The sequence below is a fragment of the Helianthus annuus genome, chromosome 17, assembly GCF_002127325.2.
Source record: "Helianthus annuus cultivar XRQ/B chromosome 17, HanXRQr2.0-SUNRISE, whole genome shotgun sequence".
NCBI lineage: Eukaryota > Viridiplantae > Streptophyta > Magnoliopsida > Asterales > Asteraceae > Helianthus > Helianthus annuus.
Window position 1 is genome coordinate 13,340,270 of NC_035449.2, and position 25,780 is coordinate 13,366,049.

The following is a 25,780-nucleotide window of genomic DNA, read 5'->3' on the forward strand; positions in this document are numbered from 1 at the left end:
ATTTAATTGAAAGGAAGAGAGAAAATGTAGTGTTTTTTAATGTAATTTAGGGTGAAAATATAGTGGAATTGATGTGAATGCTCTAACAATGATAGTTCATAGCATCCAGACAAGTATTGTAAGTTGCAACACATGTTTATCGTCAATACATAGTCACTGTACACTTCTTACCATATTTACATCGACCCAACTAAAACACACGTAACCAACAAACATAATATAATCACTGGTCGCTAATTTCTGGTCCTTCATTCTTTTTCAAAATAAACTTAGAAGGAACTCTCGACAACGCAAAATTACCATAATCATCTACTTTACCATACGAAGCAAGACTAGGAGCCATCACGATCCTGCATTTGCTTGACGTGTCGCACCCCATCTCAACACCAAAATAAGTCAAATGGTCCGTAATACTGTTTCCAGATACCGATCTGAAATATTTAGCAAAATTAGTTGAGAAATGATTTGTTCAACAAAATGATTTATAGTTTGTTTTTGCTTAAATAAATTGTTTAACCTACCGGCTACAATCAGGGTCTTCACCAGAATCATCACAGATCTTCTCGACTTCATAGATAAGAAACCCTAATCCAATGTTATAGAGCCACACCTGCAAATTGGAAAAAAAATAATAATAATACAATTGAAAACACATTACAAATGCTAAAGTCTAAAAAGTCAAACAAGATTACCTCTCTTGGGAAGTGATGATACGTCTTCTGCGGGAAAAACTGATAATACGGAGGCAGATGTGGGACCATGTCGTGTTCATGCGTCACTCTAAACGTATTCGGTACAACTTCGCTGTAATACGTCGCAAAAGCAGCATTGCCAATTCTAGGTTGTCCAAACGTCATAACTTGAACGTTCTTGGACCCGTAAATAAGCTGTTAAAAAGGTAAATAATCAGTTAAAAAATCAAAAGAATATAAAACGGTTGAAGTAGTTGCAGATAGTAAATAACTAATTGACTAAATATATGTTACCGCAAGATCCAATCCACAAAAGGCGGCCATCGCTCCGCCCATTGAATGCCCCGTCACCATAATTTTAAGATCTCCGTATATCTCTTTTGCTCTACTAACACCATCGAGAATTCCCGAACGTACAATGGTATTGTTATAAGCGTTAAAAAACCCATGATGCACCTGAAACAATGGCTGACAAAGATGAAATAACGATCACTAAAACACAGTAAGCGATATTATTGCCAGGTGTACCTTGCCATCTGTGCACCCGGGATAATCGAAGTCGAGCTGTTTCCAGAATAGGTCCTCGATCCAATTCTGTATACTGTAGTCACAAAAATATTATTCAAACTAAGGTTTTAAACCGAGTAAAATGTCATTTTCATCCCTGAGGTGTGACCACTCTGCGACTTCCGTCCAAAGGTTTGTTTTTCCGCATTTGGATCCAAAAGGTTTGAAATCTTGTCATTTTCATTAGACTCGTTAACTCCATCCATTTTTTTCTCCGTTAAATGAGGGGCATTCCCGTCTTTTTAGACATTTTTATCAAAATAATAAAAAACATATAAGAAATAACGCTCCACCTCTGTTGTGACTTTCTCCCCACCCAAACCCTTTAATCATCACAAAATAAAATGTCTAAAAAGACGAAAATACCCTCACTTAACGTTAAAAAATGGATAGAGTTAACTAGTTGGATGAAAATGGCAAGGTAGCCATTTTACTCGGTTTGGCTACCTTTGCGACTTAACCCTTTGGATGAAAGTCGCAAAGGTAGCCAAACCTCAGATGAGGAATAATAACCCTTTGGATGAAAGTCGCAAAGGTAGTCAAACCTCAGGGACGAAAATGGTATATAACTCTTTTAAAACCAATCGTATTTTGTATTAAATACCATATTACACAAAATCAAGAGATAAAAGAGTTTTTTTTTAATAAATAAGTGAAGTGTGATACCTGGTTTCTTGAGTGCCTCTAAATGCTATAACAATGGCATCAAGATCATCTGCAACCCCAACAAAGGCCTGCAATTATTATTCAGTCACTATATCCATCTGTGGAACCCATAAAAGAATATGACGTTATGTCAACGCTACTAAAACATCGTAATAAAGATGTACCTGCAGGCAGTTTTGAACATCAACAACAAGCTCTATAACTTCAAAACCCTAATTCAAGATAACACCAAACGTGAGCATTGATTTAAACACTGTATTAGGTTTCATTATATTTTCTGACTCAAAACTTTGTAAAACTAATGCGATAAGTTACATGGACACGAAGATATACCTTGGTCAGGCCATTACATCTTGAACAAGTCCATGTAAAAAGATCTGTTAAATCTGAAATGTAAACCTGCACAAACAAATGCAGCTTTTGGTTATCACCAACTAATGCACAGATTCGCTTTTATAGTGCACAACAAATCAGACTGAGCTTACCGCAGAAGCATATTCCACCAGAATTGTGGCAAGTGTGTGATTGTAAAGTGGTGAATGAACCTTTTGCTTGGTTTCAAGTCCTGTGTCCATAAAAAAAAAAAAAAAAAAAAAAAAAAAAAAAAAAAAAAAAAAAAAAAAAACTAATAAATTTAGTAAACTCCTTAAAATTCCATAGAAAAATGACCTTCATGGCAGAAACTTGGACATCTATAAATCATGGAATTGAATTTTTTAGGTCACTCATACGACTATGTGTAACGGTTTCACCAAAAGTGGTGCCACATCGCCATGTATGCAGAGTGGTTCCACTTTTCACACTCGCTAAATGTGTGTAATGGTTTCACTAACAAACTAAATATAGAAAGAAAAAAAAAAAGCTTGATATGGTAGCACCTGATTGGCTAAAAAAGGCGTTTTCGTTTTGCCCTCACCCCACGCCAGAGCCCTTCACGCCCTTTTGGGCTGATGTGGCAGTGGGCGTGAGAGTATTACACAGCCTAATCTTTTAGAGTAAATTACAAAAATCGTCCTTTATGTATGTCACTTATTGCAAACTGTGTCCTTTGTCTTCAATAATTACAGAAAACGTAGTCGATGTTTGCAAACCCTTGCAAGTTATGTCCTTTAGCCCTAACTCAGTTAATTTTTTGTGGTTATATCTGACCAAATGGACCCCACATAAGGGTATTTTGGTCATTTTACTCTCATGTGGGGTCCATTTGGTCAGATTTAACCACAAAAATACCCTCACGTGGGGTCCATTTGTTCAAATTTAACCACAAAAATTACCTGAGTTATGGCTAAAGGACATAACTTGCAAGGGTTTGCAAACATCAAGTACGTTTTCTGTAATTATTGAAGACAAAGGACACAGTTTGCAATAAGTGACATACATAAAGGACGATTTTTGTAATTTACTCAGTCTTTTATCCACAGTCCCGCATTATGCCTTATAGCATCTACCCATTGTTCGAGGTATCAGGTATCATACATTACAAGCTACCTATGATTGTTTCGATTCCTCGCGTCCTAATATCCATTTAAATTAATATCTAAACCTATCTAGGTCATAAACCGCAGCAGCGGTCAATCATCTACAACAACCTCTCAACAAGACTCTCCCTACCCAATCTAATATAGCATAAAATTTAAATAAAACAATAAACAGAATTACAGTATTACAGAAGCATAAACACAAACACCTTGTGTGCATCAACAATCAGAACAACATAAAGCCATTACCTCTACCAGATGAACCAACACACAAACAGATTGCGATCAGCAAAGATATCCACCATCTTCGCTCCATATAAACTGTAAAAAGTTCAACAGCCGACGACTTATTAATAATTATTATGAGTCAAAATCGAAAACATAAATCAATAATGACAGAAACAAACGAACAAATAAAAGAAAAGCATAAGGATTATTGAAATATAACAAGATAAGAACATAAAAGTCTACTCCAAGATGCACACGGAACCTAAACCTAATTACCAAATCGCTGTGGCAAACGTAGGATGAATTACGATGACAAATTTGGGTTTTTTGGATCCAATTTGTATTTGTGGGTTGAAAAGTTGAGGTTTTTGAGGATTTTCTGGGTTTCTTTAATTGAGGGTGAAGAGGAATTTAGGAAATTATGGAGGTTTTATGAGTGATTATGAAGAGAATCGATGGCGTGTGCTGGATGTTTGTTTATGATTATGACTGCTATTTGGGCCGCTTTGAACGGTAATTGTATTTTTTTTTTTTTTTTGGTTATTTAAAAAATGCAAATACTGCAAAATCATACGTCAACACATACAAAATCCATACGAAGCCTATCTTTTTATTCTTTTGATCAAAATCACATGAGTATATATCGGCTAATCGTAGTATTTTCGGTATATCAAACCAATGGAAATTAACGTAAGGACTCAAACTACTTATACAAATAAGTAATTTAGATGTTTTCTGAAAAGAAACTTTTATATGGAGAGTGACGTTTGGCGAGGTTGATGGTGTGCAATTACTTCTGTGTGAATTACTTTTTTTTGCAACGATAAATTTCTTGTGTTAGGCCACCGCACTCTTCAAATTGGAGAGCCTCGTTGCTCCACTCCGGCCGGACTGTGTTGTTTTAACTGGGTCCACGCTGGCTTGAGAGTTTAGCTTGGGCGTTTCTGCAGGAAACCATACTACAGGAAACCCAACCACCTCATTTAACACCCAAATCCTAATCCCAACTAAATACATCCCCTTACCACTTCCTAAACATTTTCCACGCTCCAAACACTCTCCCTAACACTCTCAAATTTGTACATTTCTCAACTTTAGCCATATTCATCCAAGTTCAAAACAGAGAGTTTTGAGCTTGTTTCTTCACTTTTTCTTCATGTATTTCTTCTCCCTCTTTCTCGGAACACCTCTAGGAATGTTATCACAACTTTACCATGGTAAACTAAGTTGATACATCACCATTTTTGAGGTCCAAAGTGAGGTTAAATTTTTGTTTTGACAAGCTTCCAAACTTATTACAACTTTTAAATATCTTTCTTGGATGAACTTGAACCAAACCTTGTTCCCAACTAATTTGCATGTTAAGGGGCTTGAGTTGAGGTATCAACTGAGAAAGTTTGAAATGCACTAAACAACTTCCCAGTCACAAAGTGAACAAGACTACACCAAGTCTCCAAATACTTTTCGTATTGTTATGATCTTAAGCTCTCATGATTGTGTTTATTTGCATAAAATGAACATTCAGAACATATGTAATGATGTAAGTGCAGCGGAAATGGATACAAACTTTGTAAACACAATCAAAAGAAGAGAATAGTATGATAAACAATTGCTTCACATTAAGTCAAATGATTAAAATACAAAGCAAATGATTACAGCATGTTTATAGAACTAAACTCCCCCTCAGCCAGATACTCCAGGGTTGGTTGCACAAGATGAAAGGATGAATTGAGGAGAAGAACTCACTCAAAACGATCAAATATAACAGTACAGAGTACTGTCATATTTATAGGCAAACCAAACTACTGATTTACCTCAGCTGACGTCACCATGATAGTGACATCTAACGACCTAACAAACTATAAACACTGATCTATACAAAACTACTGATGTCTAACAACTGATTGATAATACTATACAAAACAAGTCTAATCACTGTTCACGTTCCACTGTTGTAGCCTAAGCACTGATTACTTGAACATCAGTGCTTTCTTCAAAAGGTGATCAGTCTTTGAATGAGCAGTGCTTGGATCTTCAGCAGTACTTATGAGACAGCAGTAGATAGAGCCCGGTGTTTGTCTTCAGCAGTCTTTAAGAGTATCATCAGTGTTTAGTTTCATCAGTTGTTGTAGTGAGCAGCACTTAAGATTTATCAGCTGTTAGAATACCACTGTCAAGGGGAAAGCAAAGTGTAAACTGCTGCTTATTGATAGTCCACTGATGTGATCCGGTTTTGGCTTTACATTATCTGTTCCTCTGGTAGGGTTCAATCCCAACAATCTCCCCTTGGAACAGACAATGCCAAAACCCTTCCTTATTCAGGACCTTTATTACCCATCAAGAGTACCTTAGCTTGATCCTTAAATTCAGCTTCAAATTCCTTGGCACTCTGGTCATCTTCATCCCTACACAATGAAAGTTCAAGGAGATCCTGCAGATCTTCAACACTGAGGCCAAGTGCTTCTTTCCTTGATATATACTTCATTTCACCATTGGATCTGACCAAAGTCAATACGTGGGTCTTTTGATCAGACATCCACTTTATTATTTTAAATCCTAATGGGTTTCTTGGGAGAGATTTATTCTTTGATGAGTTGGGAGATGATGGCCTTGTAAACACTTGCAAACTTTCAGACATTCTTTTGAAGGCTTCTTCAATGACTTTGTTTGCTGCAGCTATGTCTTCTGCAGTTTCTTGTTCAATAAGCTCTTGCCTTTCAATCTATGATATGTCTGTTGCAGTGTTTGGTGATGCAGGTTTGTTTAACGCCTTTTCAAAAAGGCTCTGAAGCTTTGTTGAGTTATCTTCTTTCAGACCCATTTTCATGATGATGTCTTTGAAGTACTCTGCTTCTTTTTCTTTGACCTCTTCCTCAGTCAGCTGATTTCCTTCCTTTTGGTCTGATTTGAACATTGTTCTGAGGTTTTCAATTTGCTGTTCAAGCTTCATCATTTGTTCTCGTTTCTTTGAAGCACTTGAAACAGTTATCTTTCTTTTCTTTAGCCTTTCATAGGCTTCATCAGTCTGCTGCCTAGACCATTTTGATATGGCTTCAGCAGTGTCCATCTTAGCATCCACCAGCTCCTTTTTCTTTCCTTTGTATTCAGCAGTGAGATCAGCAATGAGCTTTTTGTATTTGCTCCAGTTTGGAGAATTTTTCTTCTTTGCAGGATCATTCTTAATTTTTTGAATCCTTTCTGCCTCATGCTTTAAAGCGACTAAAGGCCATTCTTTAAACTCTTGTTCTTTAGCAGGATAGAATTTCTCTTTCATGATGTAGGCTAGAAGTTGTTCTCTTAGCTTCTTCTTTTGATCAGCCTTTTCTTTGTTTAACTCTTGTGCAAATTCTTCTATCTGCTTTACTTTTGTAAGGTAGAACTCCAGTCTTTTAGCAATCTTCTTCGCTTAGACTTTCATTTTCACTGTCAACCTTGGCTTTTACTTTAGCTTGCCTTGCCTTTAGCTTGAGATAATCATTCATATCTTCTGGTGCCATGTAGCCTATGAGTGAGGAGAATCTTCTTTTTGAAGGATCTTCTTCTGTATAGAATTGCCTCATCTCATTTTTGATGGCTTCAAGTTCCAGTGCATACTTTGCAGCATTTGGATCATGTATCCCTTCATTGACAGTGATTGGCTTTCTTTTTCTGCTGAAGAGCTTTGGTTGTGATACAAGAAAGGATAGAGCAGTGGTGGATGTTTGACTAACAACTGTTGAAACAACTGGTGTCTCAACTGCTGTTGTCATTACAACTACTGATGTATCAGCAGATGTCTTCTGCTTTTGAGCAGGGGTTATTATGGTGGTTGTTTGAGTGGTGATCAGTAGTTGACTAACAGTAGTTGAAACAACTGGTGTTTCAACCACTGTTGTCATTACAACAGATGTTGTAGCATCTGTTGTCTTCTGCTTTTTGGCAGGGGGTGATGATGGTTTGGCAGTTTTTGTTTTTGATGGTGATGGTGGTTTTTGTGCTGTAGACACAGATGGTGGTGGAACAGTAGTTGTGGTGGTGTGTGTTGAGGTGGTGTGTGTTGGAGGTGTTTGTGTTGATGACATGGCAGCTGTTTGGCTACTGACAGCAGTTTTTGTAACTACTGATGTATTAGCTGTTTGATTTGAAGTTTTGGATTTTTCTTCTTCAGGTTCAATATACATCCCATCTTCTATTCCTTTCTTTCTCAACTTGATTTTCTCCCCCTTTTTGGCATTATCTGCCAGGGGTGTATCCATGAAGAGGATGGTAGATGGAACTTTTTCACTATGGGCAGTCTTTTGTATGCTAGCCTTTATAGCCTTGATATCTGCTTGAGTGTCTTTGAACCTTGATTCCACCATGTTGGTCAGCATTTGTACTTGAATAGCATGCTTTTGAGCAGCCATATGTTGCTGTTTTTCAAGCATGGGTTGAAAAATATTCCAAAGCTCATTTGCAGTAAATGCTTGTGGAGCAGATGCTTGAGCAGGAGGAACAGTTGATTGGGCTTTCTGAGCTTTTAACAGCTGCTGCACCATATCTTTTATTTCGGCAACTGAAGATTCCAGGTTTTCAACTCTGGCCGTCAATTCTTCATATTTTGAATCATCACCTGAATTAACAGGATCATCTGAATCCCCACCAGCAGTGGTTTTACCAATGTGTGACTTAGGAACAGAGTTCCAGAAATCATCCATTGATGCCCCTTGTTCTTGGTACTGGGGACTTCTTTCTTCAGCACTCGATACACCTTTGATGGAACCGGTGGCTAAAATTAACTCACTGGTGGTTACCGATGTTGCCATGGAAGAAATTGCCTTCAAGGGAGTCTTATTAATGTAACAACTGTCCAACTGAAGATCTGTTGATCCATCAGTTGTAGTTGCTGCTCCACTTGAACTACCACCGAGAGTTACTTGTAACTCAGGGGGTGTCGCCTCCTCAGTTGTTGCTGGGATAGCAGAGGTATGAGCATCAGACCCAGTCACTTGTAGAGGTATACTCTCAGTAATGGGTGATAGAGAGGAACTGGTTTGTGTCTGTGCCATAACAACTGCATGCAACAGGGGTATTATTGATTGTGGCAATATGATTGGTGAGTGTATGGGTATTGAAAGAGACATGTCCTTGAGATCAGGACTGTGGAAGATGGATCCGAGTGGGTCCAGAGCTTCATATTGTGGGGTCCCTGTGCTTACAACTTGATCCTTTTGTGAGGATGCAAGAGGAGTTTGAGGCTGAGGTTGAGATCTTTCTTCCAACTGCTGTGAGGAAGTAAACACCCCGAAAATATAAAACTTTATATTAGAATTATGTAAAGTATAAATAAATGAGAATTCACCAACTAGAAATTTTAACCTAGTTGGTTAATAGTTTAGAAATAACCTATAGTAGAAATTAAAAGCCACTAAATTAAATGTTGTTCAAAATAGAGGGACTTAAGTTGCCAAAGTTTAAAACTTTGGTTACTAAATTAGTAAAACAAAAACCAAACACCCCATTTGGAGGTGTTGGTCGACCAGGAGCAAGAAAAGGGGGCGATCCCCACTTCTCAAACCCTAAATTCTGCTTAAACTCTCAATTGAAGGAGCAAATCTGGTCCAAACGAAAATCCAAGCTTAGAATCGTGATCCTCATCGCAAGAGGATTATAAGGTATGTGAAATTTAATGAAAACTCTTAGCTTGGAATTCTCATGAATTGGGGAAAAATCTGAGATTCTAGTTGCATGTTCGTCTTATGATAATTTAGGCATAACTATGGTGTTTAGAGACAAACCCTAGACAAATAGAGGCTGAAATCATGTAGAATTTTGATGGAAACTATGATCACCATTATAGGTGATTAATGGGTTATGTGAATTGGAATGAACACTAGGAAATAGATTGTTAATCTAGTGTAATTTGGTAATTTTGAGATGATATCAGCAATTAGGAGCTTACAATCATGTGAAATGGCGAATTTATGTGAAATTATGGCTAAATGATAAACTAAAGATGTGATGTATAATTATGTAAAAATCTGCTCAAGAAGTGTTTGTTGAAATGCCTCTATGAAGGCTTAAAACTGAAATTTCAAGTTTAAACGCATAATCACGATGTTTAGTGTATTATGCGAATTATGATTTGAAAAGAGAGTTCTAAACATATGATAATTGAACTCAATAGGAACGGGCGCAGGAGCGTCAAGCGGACAAGCGGGTGGCGAGCCACGTCAAAAAGGGCTACTTTGAAGGTATGTAACTTGACCCGTTACATTAAGTAGACTTGATAATCATATAATGCGTAATAGAATTTTTAGAATAAGAGTTGTTTGAATTAAAGCGAAGATGACGCTACATTGAGTAATAGGTCAAAGTTAGTTAGAACTCGTTGGTAGTCGTTAAAAAAAGGGAGGATTCCTTAGACGAGCCAAACGGGTCGAATAATCAAAATAAGGCATGGTTAATGTCTCGGAATATAATGGATTGATCTTTGATGTTGGTTGATTGATAACATATTAGAAATACCAGAATTTAGAATATAAGTATGCTAGAAAAGCGAAACCCGGAATTTGGGGTTGTGCATAAAGAACAATTTAAACAAGATATGGATGCCCAGGGACTACCGTAAATTACGGTGGTACCGTAATTTACGGTAGAGGTCAGTTGCTTACGGTGGTTTGCCCCTGTCTTACGGCAGACCAGAAATTTATAGGACCTACCGTAACTTACGGTGACACCGTAAGTTACGGTGGAACCTGCAAACTTGTAATTTATTATTCGTAATCAGAAGTTAGTTCTCGTGTTTATATATTATTTATTAATGTCAAAACTAATGTTTTTAATGGTTTTGACCATAGGTGACGTAATGGATCTTACGGATGGCGGTCGAGCGAATAATGAAGAACCGAACACTACATTTTGAAAGCTTCCGCAATGTTTTAAATCTTTAGTAGTCTTATGTATGAATTGTAATTACTTGTTAAACTACTTTTGGTATGTTTTAACTTATACACTAGTCGACTAAGGTTGACGTACTTAAGAACTCCGTTAACGGATGTTATGTCACTAAAACAATATTTTGATATATTAGTGTATTTTATTATTAAAATCAAGTGAAAAATTTAAGGGTGTTACAAGTTCGTAATCAGAGCTTAAGGTTGTCAACAAAGTGTTCGGTTCAAGCTTGATCGATCGTCCGGTAAGAATTAACTTATTATGTTAGTAGATTAGGTCTTATGTAAGGAATGAGGAACGAATTGATATGCATGGGAAGAGTGTGTTAACACACTCAAACCCGGAAAGTGCATTAAATGTGAACGGTTAAAGCAAGTTAGGAACTTGGCTAAACCGAAACAAACAAAGCAATGTCATAAATGAAATGTTTAACGCTTGATGTAAACATTTCAGTTTCAAGATGTCGAAAGGGAGCAATAATGATCCGGTGCCGACAAGCACCGAACAAATGAAAGAAATAATTGCCGAGGAAGTAGGAAAGGCAATTGAAGGCAGTCTATCTGGGTTTATAGACAAGATTCAAGGTACGGTGTTGTCACTCGTAGAAGAACGAGTTAAAAGGTTGGAGGATACTGTCAACCTTATGAAAGACAAAACTGGAGAACGTAAAGGGTGCTCATACAAAGAATTCATGGCGTGTAAACCGCCAATCTATAACGGGGAGGTTGACCCGATAATTTGCCAAAGATGGATAAGCGATGTTGAAGGAGTGTTTGAACGAACCCATTGTGACGTAGGTGACTTTGTTGCTTACGGAACGGGTCAATTGAGAAATCAAGCCAAGGATTGGTGGGATAACAAGAAGAAGGAAATGGGAGCCGAAGCGGCGAGGGTTATGACTTGGGACGAGTTTAAGGTACCATTCCTTAAACACCACTGTCCCAAAGCGGTTATTAACAGAATCAAAGAAGAATTCATCCAGCTGAGACAAAAGGGTGAAACAATTGATAAGATCACGGGCATCTTCATGGATAAGCTCAGATTTTGTGATGAGTTAGTCACCACTGAAGAACAAAAGATATATTACTATTACAACATGCTGAGTGCTGAATACCGGGAATTTATGACTCCGTCAAAATACGAGACCCTCACGGAGATTATCAACACCGCCCGGGAACGTGAAATCGAGTTAAAGAAACAAGTGGAAAGAGGTGAGCGAAGGGCACACGATGTAAATCCAAGCCCTACAAAGAAAGCCCGAACGGGAGAATCGGGAAAGAAGGTGGATGCTAAGAGTGGGTCGCCAAATTGTAAAGTCTGCGGGAAAGGACACAAGGGGGAATGTCGATTCAAAGACAAGCCATGCCCCATATGTAATAAGACGGGGCACACGGCCTCGCTATGCCCGGGAAAAGTATCAGTTTGCTATAATTGCTATCAACCCCGCCATAAAAAGTCCGAATGCCCGGACTTAGTTGGAAAGAAAGATGCGAAGGAGTCTCCACCAGAAGCCCCCAAAGCAAAGGCTAGGTCCTTCCAACTTACCGCAGCTGAAGCGAAAACAGAACCCGATGTGGTTTCAGGTATATTCACGATTAACTCAATTCCAGCACGTGTATTGTTTGATACGGGTGCGAATAAATCCTTCATTTCGAATGGGTTTATTCGACATCCTTCATTTGTATTGACGAAATTGCCTGTGCCCTTAGAGGTTGAAATAGGGGAAAATAAAAGTTTTATAGTTTGTGATGTCTGTCGAGGCTGCAAATTAAGCATCGACGATGAGGAATACTTGATAGACTTAATCCCGATGTCAATGGGGGAATTTCAAGTAGTCGTCGGGATGGATTGGCTAGCCCAGCACCATGCAAAAGTCGTGTGTTTCCGCAAAGAGATAAAATTAACATCTCCGAGCGGGAAACACGTTACCATTTATGGCGAAAAAGGAGGTAACCCCATAGTGTGCTCAATGATGAAAGCTCACAAGCTTATGAAGCGAGGATGCAAGGCGTTCATGATATACGCAAATGAGCCCGAGAAAGAATCACGGAAGATTGAAGATGTACCGGTAGTAAGAGACTTTCAAGATGTATTTCCGGAGGATTTACCGGGAATACCGCCTGAACGGGAAGTGGAGTTCGGAATCGAATTGATTCCGGGCTCAAAACCCGTAGCCAAAGCTCCATACCGACTCGCACCGTCGGAGTTACAAGAGTTGATGTCCCAAATCCAAGACTTGCTTGATAAGGGGTTCATTAGGCCGAGTGCGTCTCCTTGGGGCGCACCGGTGTTGTTCGTCAGAAAGAAAGACGGAAGCATGCGTATGTGTATCGATTACCGGGAGTTAAACAAACTCACGGTAAAGAATCGATACCCGCTTCCGAGGATAGATGATTTGTTCGACCAATTGCAAGGTGCGAACTGGTTTTCAAAGATTGACCTTAGATCTGGGTATCACCAACTAAGGGTCAAAGAAGAAGACGTACCGAAAACGGCTTTCCGCACAAGATACGGACATTATGAATTCCTCGTAATGTCATTTGGGCTAACAAATGCACCCGCGGCTTTCATGGACCTCATGAACCGGGTTTGCAAGCCAATGTTGGACAAGTCGCCCATCGTGTTTATCGATGATATCTTGGTGTATTCAAAAAGTGAAGCTGAACACGCAAACCACTTACGAGAAGTGTTAGAGACACTTAGACGAGAAAGGCTATATGCGAAGTTCTCTAAGTGTGCCTTTTGGTTACGAGAGGTACAATTTCTTGGCCACGTCATAAGTGCCGACGGAGTATTGGTGGATCCGTCCAAGATTGAGGCTGTGTCAAAATGGAATCCTCCGAAGAACCCTTCGGAAATTAGAAGCTTTTTGGGGCTTGCGGGATACTATAGGAGATTCATTCAAGATTTCTCCAAGATTGCGTTACCGCTAACAAAGCTAACCCAAAAGAAAGAGAAGTTTATTTGGGGTGTCGATCAAGAAAGAGCGTTTCAGACGCTAAAAGAGAAGTTAACACAAGCTCCGGTACTGACATTGCCGGACGGGGTCGAAGATATGGTAGTTTATTCGGATGCTTCACTGTCGGGGCTCGGATGCGTTTTGATGCAACGGGGCAAAGTTATAGCTTATGCCTCGAGACAATTGAAAATACATGAGAAGAAATATCCTACACACGACCTTGAATTGGCTGCGGTGGTATTTGCCTTAAAAATATGGAGGCACTACCTATACGGGGTAAAGTGCACCATATACACCGATCACAAGAGTTTAAAATACTTTTTCGATCAGAAAGAGTTAAATATGCGACAAAGGCGATGGCTGGAAATGGTGAAAGACTACGATTGTGAAATACATTATCACCCTGGAAAGGCTAATGTGGTGGCGGACGCTCTGAGCAGAAAAACGGACTACGACCCAATACGAGTTAGATCGATGCAACTCGTGGTGACCTCGGGTATACTTGAACGTATTCGAGAGGCGCAATTAGAAGCAATGAAAGAAGAGAATTGGAAGAAAGAAAGAATTATAGGTCAGTTAAAGGATTTGTCGGATGGAAATGACGGGTTGAAGACTCGATCCGGAGGATATGGGTCCCACATACCTGTGGAGTGAAGGCGCTTCTACTTAGCGAAGCTCATAAATCCCGTTATTCAATTCATCCGGGAGCGACCAAGATGTACAATGATTTGAAACAAAACTATTGGTGGCCCGGAATGAAAAGGGATATAGTGAGACATGTAGAAAAATGCTTGACATGTTTACAAGTCAAGGCGGAACATCAGAAACCATACGACAAACTCCAACCGTTAGAAATTCCGGTTTGGAAATGGGAACATATTACAATGGACCTATTAACCAAGTTGCCTAAAACGAGCCGTGGTTTCGATGCCATATGGGTAGTGGTAGATAGATTGACAAAGAGTGCTCACTTCATTCCGATCCGTGAGACTTATACGTCAGAAAAGATGTCAGAGGTTTACACGAATGAAATAATAGCACGTCATGGGGTGCCGGTATCCATTGTGTCTGATAGGGATACCCGGTTTACTTTGAAATTTTGGCAGGAATTCCAAGAACAAATGGGGACTAAATTGTTCATTAGCACTGCTTATCATCCACAAACGGATGGGCAGAGTGAAAGAACAATACAAACGTTGGGAGATATGCTGCGGGCGTGCATTATTGACTTCGGAGGTAGTTAGGATGTCCATCTACCCTTGGTCGAATTTGCATATAACAATAGCTATCACACGAGCATTAAAATGGCCGCGTATGAACTGTTATATGGCCGAAAATGTCGAACCCCGGTATGTTGGGGAGAAGTGGTCCACGAGGGATAGCACCTACTGATATAATCCGAACTACAAATAAGAAAATTGACATAGTTCGGGCACACTTGAAAGCGGCTCAAGACAGGCAAAAGGCGTATGCGGATAAAAGGAATAGGCCAATTGAATTTCAGGTTGGAGACATGGTTATGCTGAAAGTTTCCCCATGGAAAGGCATAATTAGATTCCGAAAAAGGGGGAAACTAAGCCCGAGATTTATCGGGCCATTCAGGATCACTGAACGGGTTGGTAAAGTAGCTTATCGTCTCGAATTACCCGAGGAGTTGAGTGGGATTCATAACACGTTCCACGTGTCGCACCTCCGAAAATGTTTAGCCGACGAAACTGCTCATATCCACTATGATGATATCGAGGTGGATAACAGCCTCAACTATGCAGTAAAACCAATTGCGATTTTTTCGTAAAGAGAAAAGTTTGAGGAACAAGGTGATTAACCAAGTCAGGGTCAAATGGGAGCACAGGAAAGGTTCGGACATCACGTGGGAGCCCGAAGAGGAGATGCGACGTCTCCACCCAACATTATTTGGTACGTACTTCGGTTTCTGGGACGAAACCCTTTTAAGGGGGGTGGACTTGTAACACCCCGAAAATATAAAACTTTATATTAGAATTATATAAAGTATAAATAAATGAGAATTCACCAACTAGAAATTTTAACCTAGTTGGTTAATAGTTTAGAAATAACCTATAGTAGAAATTAAAAGCCACTAAATTAAATGTTGTTCAAAATAGAGGGACTTAAGTTGCCAAAGTTTAAAACTTTGGTTACTAAATTAGTAAAACAAAAACCAAACACCCCATTTGGAGGTGTTGGTCGACCAGGAGCAAGAAAAGGGGGCGATCCCCACTTCTCAAACCCTAAATTCTGCTTAAACTCTCAATTGAAGGAGCAAATCTGGTCCAAACGAAAATCCAAGCTTAGAATCGTGATCCTCATCGCAAGAGGATTATAAGGTATGTGAAATTTAATGAAAACTCTTAGCTTGGAATTCTCATGAATTGGGGAAAAATCTGAGATTCTAGTTGCATGTTCGTCTTATGATGATTTAGGCATAACTATGGTGTTTAGAGACAAACCCTAGACAAATAGAGGCTGAAATCATGTAGAATTTTGATGGAAACTATGATCACCATTATAGGTGATTAATGGGTTATGTGAATTGGAATGAACACTAGGAAATAGATTGTTAATCTAGTGTAATTTGGTAATTTTGAGATGATTTCAGCAATTAGGAGCTTACAATCATGTGAAATGGCGAATTTATGTGAAATTATGGCTAAATGATAAACTAAAGATGTGATGTATAATTATGTAAAAATCTGCTCAAGAAGTGTTTGTTGAAATGCCTCTATGAAGGCTTAAAACTGAAATTTCAAGTTTAAACGCATAATCACGATGTTTAGTGTATTATGCGAATTATGATTTGAAAAGAGAGTTCTAAACATATGATAATTGAACTCAATAGGAACGGGCGCAGGAGCGTCAAGCGGACAAGCGGGTGGCGAGCCACGTCAAAAAGGGCTACTTTGAAGGTATGTAACTTGACCCGTTACATTAAGTAGACTTGATAATCATATAATGCGTAATAGAATTTTTAGAATAAGAGTTGTTTGAATTAAAGCGAAGATGACGCTACATTGAGTAATAGGTCAAAGTTAGTTAGAACTCGTTGGTAGTCGTTAAAAAAAGGGAGGATTCCTTAGACGAGCCAAACGGGTCGAATAATCAAAATAAGGCATGGTTAATGTCTCGGAATATAATGGATTGATCTTTGATGTTGGTTGATTGATAACATATTAGAAATACCAGAATTTAGAATATAAGTATGCTAGAAAAGCGAAACCCGGAATTTGGGGTTGTGCATAAAGAACAATTTAAACAAGATATGGATGCCCAGGGACTACCGTAAATTACGGTGGTACCGTAATTTACGGTAGAGGTCAGTTGCTTACGGTGGTTTGCCCCTGTCTTACGGCAGACCAGAAATTTATAGGACCTACCGTAACTTACGGTGACACCGTAAGTTACGGTGGAACCTGCAAACTTGTAATTTATTATTCGTAATCAGAAGTTAGTTCTCGTGTTTATATATTATTTATTAATGTCAAAACTAATGTTTTTAATGGTTTTGACCATAGGTGACGTAATGGATCTTACGGATGGCGGTCGAGCGAATAATGAAGAACCGAACACTACATTTTGAAAGCTTCCGCAATGTTTTAAATCTTTAGTAGTCTTATGTATGAATTGTAATTACTTGTTAAACTACTTTTGGTATGTTTTAACTTATACACTAGTCGACTAAGGTTGACGTACTTAAGAACTCCGTTAACGGATGTTATGTCACTAAAACAATATTTTGATATATTAGTGTATTTTATTATTAAAATCAAGTGAAAAATTTAAGGGTGTTACATAGCAGCAGTGGTTATTGGTGACTTTTGTGCTGTCACTGGCATTGACTCTGGGATCTCATTTTCCAGAGTTGCCTTTGGTGTGGGTTTGGTGGGTTTTCTGGATATTTTCTTTTTGGTCTTTTTAGTGGTGGCAGGTGTGGGTTTCAAAACAGTGGGTGTGCTGCTTTGATCACCTGGAGCAGTAGGCTCAGCAGAGGTTGCCTGAGGATCAGTGGCAGTTTCTAAAACCTGCTCAGGCACCTTTGCTTTTAATTTTATTGGTGCCATTATTCTTGAAAATGTTTCAATTGTTAAACAATTTATTTTGAAAGAGACACCTTGTTTGGGCAAATCTGCATTTTGCTCTACAAATTTTTGTTCAAAATAGTAGCTTAGAAATCTTGGAAAGAGCAGAAATGCCTTATTATCAACGTTCTTTACCAAATCATCAAAAATTTCCTGGGAGTAATTAAAGTTTTCATTGTTTAAAATTGCATATCCCATGCATTGAATTTTAGTTGGTATTTCATTAAAAGACGTTGTTTTATTAGAAACACACATTAGTAGTGTGTGAAATAAAAATCTGGGTGCAGAAGGGAAATAACCCTTTTGTAGGGTATCCCTATTCGGTTGTTCTGCATAGCCCCTGTTCATGAAATCCTTTTTCAACTCGTCTTAAGTAAATGAGGTTTTTCATTTCAAATCATCGAGTTTAAAGATTTCAGAAATGGATTTTGGAGAGATTTGAACTTTCTTACCCTGTATCGAGGAGTTGATGGCGGTGATGATGTCTCCTTGTTTTTCAAGGGTGGCATTTTTCCAGAACTCTCTCTGGGTATCAAGGTAAATGGGAGCGTCTGCTGTTATCAAAGTTTTGTACTTTGACGCAGATAAGATGTCAATGATGGAGTCGAAAGTGTGGTTATCGGTAGGTTTTGTGAGTATACCCACATAGTTGTGTGGAGCTTTGTAGCGGATCTCCGTGGTTTCAGCGGCCATTTGAGTGGCATCTGCTGTTGTGGAGGAAGATGATGGTTTTTATTTTGTTTTCGATTTTGGTTTCGTCATTTTTGATGAAGAAGATCGAAGAAGTTTTTGGAGTTATGAGAGGGAAACTGCTTTGTGAAGAGAATGTTTGGAATTCAATTCGACAGTGTAAGCCTCTGTTTGGGTTTAATCAGGGTTTTATTTTAGGAAAAAGGTGAATGCTAATGTGGCGGTTATAATGATCTGACGGCTAAAAACTGACCACGTGCCAACCCCTGATGAAATGGTAAATAATGGAGGACAGTTGTTTTGACAACCACTGATGGAACAATCATCAGTAGTTACAACGGTGATGAAATGAAGCAGTGGGTGATTTTTACCATCAGTAGATGCTTTTACTACATCAGTGGATGGCATATCAGTGGATATAACAATGATTTTGAACATCAGTGTTTTGGTAAGAACAGAGGTTGACTATCAGCAGTGGACAGACTTTAGAGAACAGAAGTTGATGTACAACAGCATTTAAGGAACAGCAGTGGATGAAAACAATAATGAGGATTCTTTGTTTAACAACTGTTTGTGCAGCAGTGATTTGACATTTGACAAATAATTTTAGCATCTGCTTGTTCAGATGTTAGGAGTTGATTTTGTCTTGTGAAAGCACAATATCTTATCGAACATCTGTTGAGCACCAGAGATGCTATTCTTAACAAAATACATTTTTGATGTAGATTATCAAGATTTAATTGTCAGCAGTTATCTACAGAAATTTTGTTCAAGTTTTTGCCAAATGTCCATTATTCCAGACAGTGGTTTAGCATCCCAGATGATGAAGACATTTCTACTACAGCTACTCATTTTGTGTCTAATTATTTTGAAATAGAACATGAGTATTTCAGTAGTTCAAAATCAATTTAGAATCTATTTTTGATCTGTTATAATCAAACTTGAGCTTAACATGACCTTGATATGAGTGCCATTTCCTTTTGATCAGATTTAAGGATAGTAATTTCACACAAAAATAGGGAAATTGCATCCTGACCAGAGATGAGCTTTTACTATCAAAAATGAGTAAAAGTACAAAATATATTTTATAAAAATTATATATATATCTGGTTTTATTTAGAGAGAAACACCTTATAAAAAAAATTTAAAGGAAGTTTCGGAAATCATCAAAAGGATCTGACATCTGTGCAAATAAGTTCATGATCATATCATTCTCAAGTTATTTTGACCCTTGTTTGGGGTCATTTTCTTGTTAGTTGATTGTAAATTCTTCTTTTAAGGTCAATCACTGGGAGTGCTATTGTTACCTGAACAATTCCTGTATTGATGAATGCACACAATTGTATGAATCCATTGTTTAACCCAACTTTAACCTCAAGAGTGTTTTATGATTATACTCTTTTCTTTTGATTTCAAAAGTTTTGAGATAACCACACTTTGAGATTTGTTCATTTTCCTTTTCCCTTTTACCCTTTTTATTCATATGTTCAGAAATACTCACTAGGAGATTTTATTTTGAACACACTTTGTCCAGAATCACTTTGAAGTAATGTTTTGAGAGATCTGACCATATTTGTGCATGTTTTATTACAGATCTTACATTACACATGATTATGACTGTTTTTACACCTTATTTTCTTAATGTGTTTTGACAAAGTTGATTTGGTCCTTTTGAGGATTCTCAACCTGCCTTTGGGCACATAAGAAGTTTTGACTAAAGCTTTATTTCCCTCTTTCTATGTCAGCAGAATACTAGTGTTTAAATGAACATAGGTTTTGCTGATCTGAGGTTCATACTTTAGTATTTTAGTGAAAACATCACAAATATCAAAACAACAATTGAAATCAATTTTGAAAATATCGAACGATCCCATAATTTATTAGATATTTTACAGATCTGAGAACTATGAGTTTCTTGTGCATGAAATCACTTGTTGCTTAAAATTTGTGTGTCATATGACATCTTGGTTGATTTACAGAGTTTCTGAATAACCATTTTGATCATGATTCATCCGTTACTCTGTTTTTCAACTGAATACAACCATCCTTAGTATCAATGAATTGTGAGCTGAACTGTTATGTCAAATTGATTGTTAGATCGAATTTGACTGTCCAAGCTCTGATACCAATTGTTAAGATCTTAGGCTCTCATGATTGTGTTTATTTGCATAAAATGAACTTCAGAACATATGTAATGATGTAAGTGCAGCGGAAATGGATACAAACTTTGTAAACACAATTAAAAGAAGAGAATAGTATGATAAACAATTGCTTCACATTAAGTCAAATGATTAAAATACAAAGCAAATGATTATAGCATGTTTACAGAACTAAACTCCCCCTCAGCCAGATACTCCAGGGTTGGTTGCACAAGATGAAAGGATGAATTGAGGAGAAGAACTCACTCAAAACGATCAAATATAACAGTACAGAGTACTGTCATATTTATAGGCAAACCAAACTACTGATTTACCTCAGCTGACGTCACCATGATAGTGACATCTAACGACCTAACAAACTATAAACACTGATCTATACAAAACTACTGATGTCTAACAACCGATTGATAATACTATACAAAACAAGTCTAATCACTGTTCACGTTCCACTGTTGTAGCCTAAGCACTGATTACTTGAACATCAGTGCTTTCTTCAAAAGGTGATCAGTCTTTGAATGAGCAGTGCTTGGATCTTCAGCAGTACTTATGAGACAGCAGTAGATAGAGCCCAGTGTTTGTCTTCAGCAGTCTTTAAGAGTATCATCAGTGTTTAGTTTCATCAGTTGTTGTAGTGAGCAACACTTAAGATTTATCAGCTGTTAGAATACCACTGTCAAGGGGAAAGCAAAGTGTAAACTGCTGCTTATTGATAGTCCACTGATGTGATCCGGTTTTGGCTTTACATTATCTGTTCCTCTGGTAGGGTTCAATCCCAACAAGTCATTTGGTTGTTTAAGTGATTTAGATGATTAGTTATCTAAGTGGTTTCCAAGAAACCAAAAAGAACCAACCACACCTCATCTCCAACATTTGTCATGTTGGGTATGTACACGTCTTGGTTGCTCTCATTTGAGCACTTAGCAAATTTAAGTTATTTTTACATTCTCAATCTTATTCATGACCAACCGAAATCATCAACTAAGTTGATGATTTTGTGCTTTGGTGAATCCATATAATGAGGTTAAATGGATGGAATTCATCCTACCTCCTTGCATGACCATTACATGGTACATTATAATACTTAGGGGCTCTTTGTTTAGCTCTTAATGAGATTATTAATGCTTCAGACCTCTTACTGGTTCAGATGTTTGTTTCGCTAGCAGATGCCTGAATGGTTCAGACATTTGCCTCTAAATGATTAAACATTGTACTAACTCTAAATAGTTAAGACATCTAATCTGAATTGGTCACGCATTTGCCTCTGAACGGTTAAACATTATATTGGCTCTTAATGGTTCAAACCTCTTACTGGTTCAACACTTAACCATTCAGAAGTTGCCAAACAACCCCTTAGGACAATAATACATACTATATAACTATAACACACACACACACACACCAAATCTTAACACCAACCGAACCCAAGGTATGATGGTGAATATTATCTAGGATAAGAATCCCCATGCTTGGACTTCCAATGAGCGAAATAGTGCCCATGAAAAACACGTAAACATGGTGTCCAAATTGGGTGTTTTAACAAGATAACTTTTATGTACTTTCCTACCAAGTTACAACTCCGCAAGCAAACTCCTAATCCAATCCATCATACTTACACGCCTTGTCTATCCTTATAGGATAACCCGACGTTCCCAAACCCTCAACACATCAACTCACTTACATGGAACATTTATGTAAACCATGAGTTTTCATGATCCCATTTTCCATTTTATACATTTTTTGGTGCAATATGTACAACTTTATCAAAAAATCACAATCACAATATAAATCACATTATTCAAGTCAATTAATTCATCATACATACTTAATCGATATGCTTAGCATACATACATGCTAGAAGCCTTTATTGCACAATATTTGTCATTAACGTCATGAGCCAACCTTAACATATATAGCGCTATAAGAGTAGCAAACCGTCCTTACGAAGGGTCTATGTTAAGTTATTCAATCATTGTCTTGTTCGCTTCGGCGACAAGATACGCAATTTTGTGGACACAACTGGTTTGACATATAATTGATGCATACTAGCTATGTTATGTTTCATACCTTAGTATACTTTTACGCCATGTAGGATTAATGACAACTTTTGTATTTATGCTACTAGCCAAAACTTGTATGCTCACCAATGCTTTATGAGTTGACCGTTACTTTAATATATATTGCAGAAGATTGATGCTATAACATTTCAAGAATCTAGCATGATGGATTTTAGAAACACGTTTTAAGTTTATGTACTTTTTATTTTGTCGCATTTGAATTTCCTTGTTGTATTTCCATTCCAAACAATGTACCACTTAGTTTATCAATGAAAATGGAATTTTATTTAAATATTGTCATATTTAGCAAGTTGTAATGTCTCGAACAATCTTTTTCATCATGTCTGATGCTTCCGCTATCAGCTAGGGTGTAACACCATGATCTCGCCTGCTTATCAAGCGTGTTTTCTCTATGAAATCAGAAACAAATTATTATTATTATTATTATTATTATTATTATTATTATTATTATTATTATTTGTTGTGAACCAACGACCTACTAACCTAATAGCAAACCATAAGAGAAAGAGATGTAGGGAGAAAGAGACTGATATTTTCATTGATAGATATGATTACAATAGTGGTATATATAGGTGTACAATACTTGGAGAGAAAGTTAATCTATTTTTGGTGTTGATAACCACATTAATAATAAATATATTCATAACACTCCCCCTTGGTTATCAACATAATACGCTTGATGCTACCTCGTTAAAAACCTTGCTAGGAAAACCCGATGGGACAAAACCATAGCTAAGGTAAAAAGAGTGCAGCGTGTAATGCGCATTAGTTCCCTCTGATTCTTCTAGATCAGGTATGTTTCCTCATTAAAAACCTTACTAAGAAAACCCAATGGGACAAAACTTAGTCAAGGGAAAAAGAGTGCAACTTGAATAAGTCTCCCCCTCATTTTAACATGTCTCCTTTTAAGTGACGTGTGTCCATCTTCCTTGAAAGTTGATCAAATCTTTTGTAGTCAATGATTTGTCGCTCGATCCCTTAATGTGCAGTCATTTATGTTGAGCAATGTTGTATAATCTTCTAACAAAACTTTAGGTGTCTCCTTTCAAGAAATATCATATGTCCACGATTGTCTTTTGTTACATTCCTGCATCTGAAATATTTCTTTGAACTCGTTCCAATGTCTCTTCGCTTGACAAAGACTATATCATGACAATAAGTTCAAGTGAAAGATATTATAACCATACATAGCTAGCAAAACATATTAATGCACATATGCATTTAACGATGGTACTTCTAGAATGAGAACCTCTACTTTGGTAGGAGATGATAATAGGCATTTCTTATAACAAGTGACTTAAGAACCTATAACATACTTTAAGGTTCAACTATGTCCATACTAAAATATCTCAACATCATCTTCTAGATGTACTTGAGGGATTGATAAAATATAATTACATATATAATCGAACTGCAGTTCGAGTAATAATTAGACCGTGCCAATGTCTTTCAAAAATTATCCCTTTAAAAGCTCGACAGTTTCTCTCGATGATGCCTAAACGTCATCACTGTAAACTGCAATTAGAGTGAACTTTTAAAAGTAGAATGTTGATAAAACATGGCTAATTTAATCAAACTTATATCCCTCTTTAGGCGAATATCTCGAGTTGTACAACACTCGACCCGACTATTTTAGTCCATACATATTTTGTCAACTTCATCTAGTATGTTCTTGAGGTTTTGACATCAATGCTTCTGGCATTATCAATCCATGAGGGAATTCATTCCACCTTATCCAAATATGCATGTGCTTTCACTCTTCAGAAGTTTTGCTACATAAATTTGTCAATTTAACACATAGATATCTATATTATATGCAAAAATGTCATGAACACTTGCTTAGTTGCTTTTATCTCCAAAATCCATATTGTACAATGCGTGTACACTATTTATTGAGATATCATAATCACCATTTACAAGTTTTCTATGTATCATTATTGGTGCACAAGAATTGCATCGTTAAGATGTTTCAATTCACTTTTAGGTAACTCATCAGGAGTTCAATCGTATTCAAATATGAATATGTATACAACGATCATATTGTTCTCGAGAACTTTATTTACATGATTTTGATAATTTAAATCCTCCAAAGACTTTCATGTAAACTTTCAGTATCAAATGATAAATATTATTCATAAGACGCATGTCAATTCTCTCTTTAATATTATTACTAGACTAATTAAATATTGGAAAGCTATTGTATCTGCCACTGGAGAATACGATTCCTCATAATCAATATTAGGTCTTTGCGAAATCCTTGTGCCACCAATTTTGCCTAATACCATTTACTTTTCGTTTATTGATTCGCATAAAAGAACTGTTTGTTTCTAATATGTTTTACAACATTTGTTATATGGACTACTGGTCCAAAAACTTTCCATTTCAATAGAGAATTCAACTCTGCCTCATTTGCGTCTTTTCGTTTTGGCCAATTATTTCTTGATATTCGTTCATAGGCAGATCTTAAATCTTGATCCTCATCATTACATCATTACAAGCGCTAAATTATATACAAAAGTATAACGACGTCGATTTTATTTCGATTCCATGTATATCTTAGACATGATACAACTTATCGAGATCTCTTTAGTTTCAGGTACCTGAGGTTCTTCTTGAACCACCATGTCTACTGTCTCTTCAAGAGACCTTTTTAATATAACCTCGACTTGACCATCTTAATTAGTTGCTCCAATTTTCGAGGAATTTTATTATTGGAATCGACTAGTCTACCACGCTTCAGACGTGCAATAGCCTCATTACAGACATGTGGTTGTCCTTCTAGGACACTCATCTTAATTGGAGCATTAGCAGTTGGTATATGTGACATAGTCACCTTTTCAAGGTCAGTGAATGCGTCTGGTAATAGATTCGCTAATCTTTATATGTGAGTTATTCTTTGAACTTATGGTTCTCACTTTTAGGTTTGAGGATCAGTGATAATTCATACCAACTCATCTATTTTCCAACTGCTTTTTATCTCCCCTTGATGTTGGAAATGTTAATCCATTGAGATGGATATCAATTAAATGAGTCATAAATAAATATCTTGTGAAAGACTCTATTCGTTATCATATATTCCCAACCACATTTTAAGGTCCCATCTTTGTGCCTAGTGGTGGATCAATTTCAATATATACCGCACAACCAAAATCTTAGAAGGGACATTTTTGGTTTCTGACCAAAACCAACTATAATGGGGAGAAACTATTACAACATGTTGGCTTGATGTGAATTAATGTTATCGCATATGTATAATC

At 37.3% G+C, this 25,780-nt stretch overlaps 1 protein-coding gene and 2 long non-coding RNA genes across 5 annotated transcripts; 2 read left to right on the forward strand and 1 right to left on the reverse strand.

Annotated features, from left to right (window-relative positions):
* Positions 1-45: 45 nt before the first annotated feature.
* Positions 46-4,120, reverse strand: LOC110921144 (probable feruloyl esterase A). 3 transcript variants are annotated; one of them, XM_022165413.2, is made up of 11 exons: positions 3,900-4,120; positions 3,653-3,724; positions 2,411-2,490; positions 2,259-2,324; positions 2,090-2,137; positions 1,926-1,993; positions 1,221-1,293; positions 987-1,148; positions 693-887; positions 522-610; positions 46-431 (listed from the first exon to the last, which is right to left on the reverse strand). In XM_022165413.2, exons 2-11 carry the CDS (start codon positions 3,717-3,719, stop codon positions 224-226), a joined length of 1,056 nt encoding a protein of 351 aa, XP_022021105.1. In that variant the 5' UTR covers positions 3,720-3,724; positions 3,900-4,120; the 3' UTR covers positions 46-223. The 3 variants fall into 3 exon arrangements, with proteins under 3 accessions (XP_022021105.1, XP_022021107.1, XP_022021104.1); XM_022165415.2 differs by having other exon boundaries at positions 3,894-4,120; XM_022165412.2 differs by having other exon boundaries at positions 3,908-4,119.
* A 5,024-nt stretch (positions 4,121-9,144) lies between these two features.
* Positions 9,145-10,676, forward strand: LOC110926297. Its single transcript, XR_002585117.2, has 3 exons — positions 9,145-9,264; positions 9,777-9,843; positions 10,450-10,676. It is a non-coding gene; the product is annotated as an uncharacterized LOC110926297 (long non-coding RNA).
* A 5,054-nt stretch (positions 10,677-15,730) lies between these two features.
* On the forward strand, positions 15,731-17,262 carry LOC110926310. The gene is made up of 3 exons (XR_002585120.2): positions 15,731-15,850; positions 16,363-16,429; positions 17,036-17,262. It is a non-coding gene; the product is annotated as an uncharacterized LOC110926310 (long non-coding RNA).
* The last annotated feature ends 8,518 nt before the right edge of the window (positions 17,263-25,780 follow it).

Excerpts from the sequence above, each read along its gene's own strand:
- LOC110921144 (XM_022165413.2), bottom strand. The coding sequence starts at position 3,719 with ATGGAGCGAAGATGGTGGATATCTTTGCTGATCGCAATCTGTTTGTGT. Across the intron at positions 2,138-2,258 it reads GATGTAATGGCCTGACCAAG|GGTTTTGAAGTTATAGAGCT; the intron begins GTATATCTTCGT and ends ATCTTGAATTAG. Across the intron at positions 888-986 it reads TTTGTGGATTGGATCTTGCG|CTTATTTACGGGTCCAAGAA; the intron begins GTAACATATATT and ends CCTTTTTAACAG.